The sequence below is a fragment of the Chiloscyllium plagiosum genome, unplaced genomic scaffold, assembly GCF_037043375.1.
Source record: "Chiloscyllium plagiosum isolate Xiang-an unplaced genomic scaffold, Cpla_swu_hap1 HiC_scaffold_5, whole genome shotgun sequence".
Classification (NCBI taxonomy): Eukaryota; Metazoa; Chordata; class Chondrichthyes; order Orectolobiformes; family Hemiscylliidae; genus Chiloscyllium; species Chiloscyllium plagiosum.
Window position 1 is genome coordinate 79,105,004 of NW_028270143.1, and position 8,820 is coordinate 79,113,823.

The window sequence follows — 8,820 nt, forward strand, 5'->3', positions numbered from 1 at the left end:
GTTAACAATATGCACCCCCCCTCCCCCCCCAAACACACACGCACTTATATGTCACAACACAATATACGATCTGCATGCTTGTGACTTAAAGACATGGTGAATTAAGATTACTTTTACACGTTATTGGCAAGCTTCTAAAGTGATGTTGATTGTTTTTGCAGCCACAGTTTTCAAAGTTTGGAGCAGCTCTCTGCAGAGATCAGTCTTTCTTCAACTTCACTAGATCCGTTACATCCACAAAAAGAGGGGGTGGGAAGGCATGGAAACTCAAAAAGTGAAGGTAAGATTTAAGGCAGGGGAGGGGGGGGTACGAAGTGGCATTGACATCTTGACCCAGGATCAACTCAGCATTAAATACTTACAAGTGCTTACTTTATGGACTGAAATCTATTTGTATTCAGTGTAAACAAGATGTCAACTATACAGAATTTATGACCCAGGGTGTATAGTACAAAGTTATTGCATTTATTGTCCCAGTTAGCCAAACACAACGGAAGCTTATCTGTTTGTAAATACCTACAGCTCAACTAGCTGACTTTTAGTTTTAACTGGGGTTTGTACTTGTGCTGACTCAGAAGCACAAATCTAGGCTGATATTTCAGTCGAGCAGAGGAGGAGTGCTGTACTGTGGAGGTGCTGTTTCTGTTTCTGATTTTTATATACCCACACTCCTAAAAAGAAAAAGGGTTGGATATATTAGCTAATATTCATGCTGGAAGATACTAATTTTTAAACAAAGCTGATATCTGAACATTGTCACTTCGCTGCTGTTTATGGGAGCTTGTTGGGTGCAAACTGTCTGTTGTGTTTCCTGTGTTTCCTGCAGTGACTACACTTCACTAATACTAATAACCTGCAATGCGCTGTGGCATATCCTGACATCATGAAAGGCAGGTCATTCTTTTTTATTCGGACCAATATCTGACAATCCCAGCATATTTGCACATACACTTCACAATTCCTGAAAGGGAGTGGGCTGGGGGAAGATCTGTTTGATGACCACTGAGAGTAGTAGCAATCGTGTTGTAAATTCTTTGTGTGTGTGAGATGGGGTAGAAGGTGACTACCACTTTGATAATGGGGATTTTTTTGGTCACTTTCAGCATGATGTCACCATCAAGTACTTCCCCCACCTTTCCTGGTCAATATTCTGAAGGGACCAGATGAAAGTGAGGACTGCAGATGCTGGAGATCAGAGTCGCATGTGTGTGGTGCTGGAAAAGCACATCAGGTCAAGCAGCATCCGAGGAGAAGGAGAATCGGCGTTTCGGGCATTCCTGATGAAGTGCGTTTGCCCAAAACAACATTTGATTCTCCTGCGCCTTGGATGCTGCCTGACCTGCTGTACTTCTCTAGCACCACACTTTTGATTATACAGGAACCAGTACATCTGCAATCATCTTCTCTTGGATCATTTCCAATATCTCTCTTCTCCCCAATCCACTGCTCCATACCCCCCCCCACCCCCACAGCACTTCCCTGAAAGCACCGAAGATGTAGCAGTTCCTTTTTACCTTCTCCTTTCCCAGTATTCAGGGACCTACATATTTCTTGCAAGTAAGACAACTGTTTATGATTCTTCTTTCACTGTAATATACTGCTCATGATGCAGTCACCTCCACACTGAGATTAAACTTCTGTGAGCACTTTGTAGAATACCTCCTCAAACCTTGGTCCGAGCCTCTGTGGCTGTCTGTTGTTTTAATTCTTTGCCTTGCACCAATTCTGTCCTTGGTCTTCTACACTGATTCCATGAAGCTCAATGTCAACTTGTAGAACGCCATCTCTCTTGGGTACTTTCCAGTCTTTTGGACTCCATATTCTTGAGTATAACAAATTTAGACCACAACCTCAGCCCCCTTTTTTTTTTGACTGGAGCATTGGTGATGCCCCTGCTCTTCCCACATATGGTTTTTTTTAAACTCATTTATGGGATGTGGGTGTCACTGACTGGGCCAACACTTATTACCCCATCTCTAATTGCCCAGATGGCGATTAAAGTGTCAACTACGTTGCTGTGAATCTGGAGTCGCATGTAAGTCAGACCACACAACAGCGGCAGTTTTCTTCCCTCAAAGACATTAATGAACCAGGTGGGTTTTCCTTTGACAGTAGTTTCATGCTCCTCATTTGACTCCTAATTAATGAAATCAAATTCCACCACCTTCCATGGCAGGATTTGAACCGGAATCCTCTGGGTCACTGGATTAATAGTCTCGTGATTAATACTAGTAGGTCATTGCATCTCCTAAAGTCATCGTCGTCCTTCCGGACCATGAGGCTGCGCTCTCATTGGAGAGTGATGACTGACGGGTGATGATTTGACCTAAGGGTTGCCATACCTTGGGTGTGGGTGAGGCTGAGGAGTCCTTATGGCAATCTCAGATGGTGCGGAAATTGAACCCAAGCTGTTGGCGTGACTCTACTTCACAAACCAGTCATCCAGCCAATTGAGCTAACTAATTCCCCCAAGTTCTCTCGGCTCATCTTTTTATTTCTATATTTTTGCCTTGCATCATTTTTTTATTTGACCTATTCTGAAAATTCTTCATCCTGACAGACCAACCCTTTCCCTTCCTATATCCTTGCTTAAAACCTGTCCTTTCACTGAATTTTTCCTAGCTCAAACATTGAAATGAAACTTAGCATCGATGGAAAGAGAAGCAGAGTTGAGTGACCTGAGTATTCCAAGCAATTTTTAGAGTCTTCTACAGCATGGAAAGAGATCCTTCAGTCCAACTAGTCCACACAACATGGTTTCCAACTAAAGTAGTCCTACTTGCCTGTGTTTGGCCCACACCCCTCCAAACGTTTCCTATTCATGTACTTCGCCAAATGTCTTCTAAATGTTGTAACTGCACCCGCATCCACCATTTCCTCTGGTAGTTCATTCCACATATGAACCATTCTATTTTTTTTTAAATTGACTTTTTTTTTTATACAAACTTATTTTCTTCTTTTTAATCTTGCCTCTCACCTTAAAATTATGCTGCCTTCATTTTGAACTCCCCCCATCGAGGGAAAAGATTCTTGCTGTTCATCTTATCTATGCCCCTTGTAATTTTATAAACTTCTATAAGGTCACCACTCAACCTCCTTTACTCCAGTGAAAAAAGATCCCTGCCTATTTTTATAATTCAAACCCTCCATTCCTGGTAACATCCTGGTCAATCTTTTCTAAGTACTCTCTCCAACTTAATGACATCCTTCCTATAGCAGGACAACCAGAACTGCACACAGTACTCCAGAAGAGGCCTCAATGTCCTGTATTATGTCAACCCTGATACTCAAAGATCTGAGCAATGAGTGCAAGCGTGTTAAACATCATCTTAGCCACCCTGTCTACATGTGACACAAATTTCAAAGAAGTAGGTACCTGAACCCCTAGGTATCTCTGTTCTACAGCGTTACCAGGGCCCTACCATTAACTATGTAAGTCCTGCCCTTGCTTTTTTTTAACCAAATGCAATACTGCACATTTATCCAAAATAAACTCCATCTGCTGCTCAACCGATTAACCCAATAGACCAAGAGGTCTTAAGATAACCACCTCCACTGTCCGCTATACCATCAAATTTTGTCATCCGCAAGCTTACAACCATACCTCCAATATTCTCATCCAAATCATTTGTATAAATAACCAACAAAAGTGGACCTAGTACTGATCTCTGAAACACCACTGGTCATGGGCCTCCAGTCCAAAAAGCAATCTCCTCCACCAGCCTCCATCTCCTGCTATCAAGCCAACTTAGTATTCAATTGGCAAGCTCACCCTAAATCCCACGTGATATAATTTTATTCATTTGTCTACAATGTGGAACCTTATCAAACGCTTTACTAAAGTCCATGTAAACAATGTCTACCACTCTGCGCTCTCAATATTTTTGGTTACTTCCTCAAAAAAAACTCCAAGTTCTGTGAGACACAATTTCACTTGCGCAAAGCCATGCTAACTATTGCTAATAATGCTTACCTCTCCAAATGATGTAATTACTATCCTTCAGAATCACCTCCAACCACTTACCTACCACCAATGTCAGGCGCATCAGTGCATAATTTACAGGCTGCTTCTTACGGCCTTTCTCAAAGGCACAACATTAGCCACCTTCCAGTTCTCCAACACCTCACTCGTAGCTATAGTTGATACAGATATTTCTGTTAGGGGTCCTGCAATTCCTTCCTTCCCACAACATCCTGGAATGTGTTTGATCAGGTCCCGGAGATTTATCGACCTTTTTTGTTTACCAAGACATCCAGCACTTGCTTTTTAATGTGAACTGTTTTCAAAGCATCAATATTTATTTCCTGATTTTTCTAGCCTCCACTTCTTTCTCCACAATAAAACCTGATGCAAAATATATCTCCCATCTCCTGTTGTTCAATATATGATCTTGTTGATTTAAGCATCCCTATACTCTATTATTGCTCTTTTGCTCTTAACGTATTTGTAGAATCCCTTTGGATTATACTTAACCTTATCTGCCAAGTTTATCTCATTGCATCCTTGCCCTGATTTCCCTCTTAAGAATGCTCCTACACACTTTGAGACTTATTTGCTCCAAGTTGTGCATATCTAATACAGGTATCCCCAGCTTTTTGAATGTTTGCTTTATGCAATTTTGCTTTGAATGAAAGACCTACATTAGTATCTGTATTTGTGAATCCGAAGAGGATTTTTACTTTTACAAAAAGTGGTGATACTTTTTTTCCATATAAATCATACACATTTATTAAATATTTGCTTGTGAATAGTTTCCTGGGAACACTCTACTTTCGGATAGCGAGGGCTATCTGTATATGATTCCTATTCTTACCAGAACCTCAATATCTTTATTCAGCAATTGTTTCCTACTCTATTAAGAGTGAAGCCTTATCCTTCACACTCAATAGGGACATAATGCCTCTGAATTCTTGTTATCACACTTTGAAAGCCTCCTACTTGTCAGTCGTCCCCTTACCTGCAAACAGTCTAGTCGAATCAATTTCTGAAAGTTCTTGTCTCATACCATTAAAATTTGACTTAGTCTAATTAAGAAATTTCAGCTTTATGGAAGGCTTATCCTTTTTCATAAATATATTAAAACTAATAGAATTATTATCACTAGTTCTAAAGTGTTCCCCTACTAACACTTCAGCCACTTGCCCTGCCTTATTTCCCAAGAGGAAGTAAAGTTTTGCTGCTCCTCTAGTAGATATATTTACTACTATGGTAAAGAAAATTTTCTTGAACACATCTAACAAATAACTCCCCATCCAAGCCTTTATCATAATCGCAGTCCCAATCAATGTTTGGAAAACTAAAATATAATTTTTTAAAAATTAGAAAAAGCATTGTGTAAGATGTCAAATTTCTGGCATTCATAATTTTGTGCTTTTGTATTAGACTGCTAAATGCTGAGGATATAATACTGGAGGAAGTTTTAGATTTTTTGGGGAGGAGTAGGGGGAATTTGTATTTTAAAAGCTAGACCCAGATTTGAAGACAAGTGCTGTAATTTAAATTACCTTAGAGATAGTGAGGATGGGTCAGCAGAAAAGAGATGTGTGCATGCAGAATTTAATGCCAACAAACCTTTTCAAAAACCTTTTTATAACTAATTTTGTAATACAATGACTGGCTCTGATTTGTATATTTTTCCCACAAATTTTCACTCCACAGCGCATAAGTTATGTGCTTGAGTTTTATAATAAAGTGAAAACTGTAAAAATAAAGGCATTGTTTTATTTCTAGGGAAGGAGGACACTCCCTCATTACTTGGTTTGTGTGGATCCTTGACTTCCATGACAAGTTACAAGTCTCTTACAAGCCTCAAGTCAAGTGAATGCCTTGCAAGTCCCAATGCTGAGATTACAAGCCCAGGACTCACCCCATCTTAGGGATTATGTTACCAGCAAAGCAAGGACAAAGCTAGCACCTTGTGCAATTAAGTGACTTTCCAAACATTCAAATCCTGAAAAGCATGGAAACTTGACTTGATAAGTCCAAGCTGATTTTATTTAACTAGAAAACCCAATTGAAAAGACATTTGCTACTCAGTGATATCTTTAGCATCTGCAGAAGGCTTTGTCCTTTTGTGCAGAGTGCTTTACTTGGGCATTTGCTTTGGAACTTATTCTAGATATGCAAATGTAATCCATGCCAGCTTGTGTTGAAATTTCTTTCCCATAAAATGTCTGCTCTAAGATATCCTCCTCCTTGTGAAAGAAAACACAATTCTTGTTGTTTGCGCTGGAGTTACTTTATAGAAACCTGAGATACTCGTGAATTTATGGAGCAAAGAGGTTGTCAAATGTGTAATTCATTTCATTGCTTAAAAAGAAAAGCTGCTACTTTTCCTAGAGAATTTAAAGTGTAAGTATTCTCTGTTCCTTGTCCTAATTAAAATTGCAGACTTCCAGATGTATTTCATTTAGATGTTGCATTTATTATTTTTTTGGAAAGTCTTCATCCAGCTTTACATTGAGAGTCTTTGGATCAAAGCCATTTCCCACAGATCTGCAAGTGAAGGTGATTCCCTAACCTGTTTTTTTGGTAATGATTTTAACTAACTTGATCCAAGATGATGCCTTTAACATTCTGACCGGGCTTAGATGTGTGAAGGTGTAGGTTGGATTTATGAAATGTGAAATTTTTAAGTATCTCTCTCACATGAGAATGTAAATGACGAGCACGTTTGGTGTTAATTTAAGTGCAGTTGCCAGGACATTTTGTGTTCATTATTTGGGAATATTTACTATTAATATAAAGTCAGGAACAAACATTATAACCTAATGCACTGGTTCAAGTACTGCACCCAATATTGTAATTGTTCAATTCCAATGTCATTATATTGACAAAATTATGACCTTTTCCTGTCCCTAAGAAATATTGTGACAGAGTGTCGTGCAACAAACAACAGCAAATTTGAATATATTAACAGATGATGGGTGCAAATTTTGTTAACACTGATTTAAAGAGTTAAAAATAGAACCGCCACAAATACAGATACATTCTTGAAAGTATAGATTGTGAAAACTATTGAATAGTTGTTAATTGTAACTAATAGGTAGGAAATTTTCTAATACTTTACAATTTTAAATTGAAGTCTTTGATCTTGCATTACATGTATGTTTGTAACTGTCGATTTGTGTGATGTTTAAATCAAATTAGCCTAAAGTCTCAGCAGTTCCTCACTTGTTACTTTGAATTATTTATATGCAAGAATAAGTATTCACAATGGGTCATATATACAGGGTCTTTTATTTAAAAGAATGTTGAAGTATAATCCTCTCTCTCTGATTTTAGTGTTTACTTTTAAATACAATCCCATTGTATTTGTAAACATTTTTTGTTCTATATTGAACTAACATGGAGTTGTTGGTACAATGTACATAATGCATGATGAATCTGTTTACTTTCTGTACCAATGGGTGTTTACAGGATCTTTATTTAATCTAATTTAATTAAGGGCAAAGTCAAATTTTACTTGCATATGCTTTAAATTTTGTCTTGATAATTTGTGTCTTAAACTGCATGTATAATAAAATGAAATTAATAACTTCTGTAGTTTGACAGATCAATTTACAGTTGTAACCTAAATATCTGCCCTGATTTTAATATAACTGAGTTTTGAACAATGGACTGAACAGGCTGGATTTTGCAGTTGGCAGCAAAGTAACAACACACTCTCTGTGGGCAGATGCAAGCATAGTGAACAGATTGTTCATAGACTCTCCTACTTCATAACATTGATCACATTTCACCTTATTTTCTGTCAAATGCTTTGAGATGTCCAGTAGTCATGAAAAACACTATACAAATTCAAGTTATTTTTAAAAATGTGCCAATGTACTGTAATTAGAGATTACTTTGTGTGATTTCTTTACAGACAAGTTGCAATAGACAAGGCAAGCAACAGCCTGTCTCTTCAACCATTCAGACTGAGGAATCCTCACAAACATACAGCTGTTAAACCCAGAGTATAAATTTGTAATTTAATATAAATTCATGTACAGAAAACAGGATTGAGGGGGGGCAAGGTGCTTTTTTTTTAATTTTTAAGATTCACCAACAATAATTAAAGCATCTCTGAAGAGGTGAAATAAAGCTGCAGACTATTGGGCATACCTGGCTCATGACCATCCAAAATGGCAAAGGTTCATTTGCAAAACCATCAATCATCAAGAAACGTTTCAAAGAAATATAAAGATGAAGTTTTAAAGAGAGTACACCATTCTCTAAACAACTTATCTCTAACCTTGCAAGCAGCATATGGCAGAGTCTGCAGATCCCAATTGGTCTCAACACCCATCTATCTCAAAGCTGCTTGTTCAGTGGGTTTAAGATTTTGGTTAGGCCATGGTTAAGATTGTGTGTTCAGTTCTGGTTGACACATTACAGGTAGGATGTGGTGGCTTTGGAAGGGGTGCAGAAGGGGTTTACCTCTAATGCTGCCTGGATTAGAAGGTCTGCACTATTAGGAGAGGCTAGAAAAACTTGCGTTATTTTCTCTGGAGTAGTGGAGGCTGGGAGGAGACTTGATAGAAATGTAGAAAATTGAGATGCGTAGGTTGACTGTCAGAATCGTTTTTCCCGGGGGTGAAATGTTGAATACTAGGGGGCATACATTTAAGGTAAGAGAAGTTCAAAGGAGATGTGAGGGGAAAGCTTTAAGAATGTTAGGAGTCTGGAATGTGGTGGTGGAGGCAGATATGATAGGGGCATTTAAGAAACTTTTAGATAAGCACATAAATATGCAAGGTATGGAGGGAAATGGACCAAGGGGAGGCAGAAGGGATTAGTTTAATTTGGTGTGATGTTTAGCACAATATCATGGGCCA

At 38.4% G+C, this 8,820-nt stretch overlaps 1 protein-coding gene across 7 annotated transcripts in view; it reads left to right on the forward strand.

Moving 5' to 3' along the window:
* rundc3b (RUN domain containing 3b) overlaps positions 1-7,542 on the forward strand; it is a 113,943-nt gene extending 106,401 nt beyond the window's left edge. For 5 of the 7 annotated variants that reach the window (XM_043690336.2, XM_043690333.2, XM_087987344.1 and 2 more), the window contains 2 exons: positions 162-280; positions 5,732-7,542. In XM_043690336.2, the coding sequence (XP_043546271.1) occupies positions 162-280; positions 5,732-5,877 (265 nt within the window). In that variant the 3' untranslated portion in view covers positions 5,878-7,542. The other 2 variants (XM_043690335.2, XM_087987343.1) reach the window with 2 other exon arrangements.
* The last annotated feature ends 1,278 nt before the right edge of the window (positions 7,543-8,820 follow it).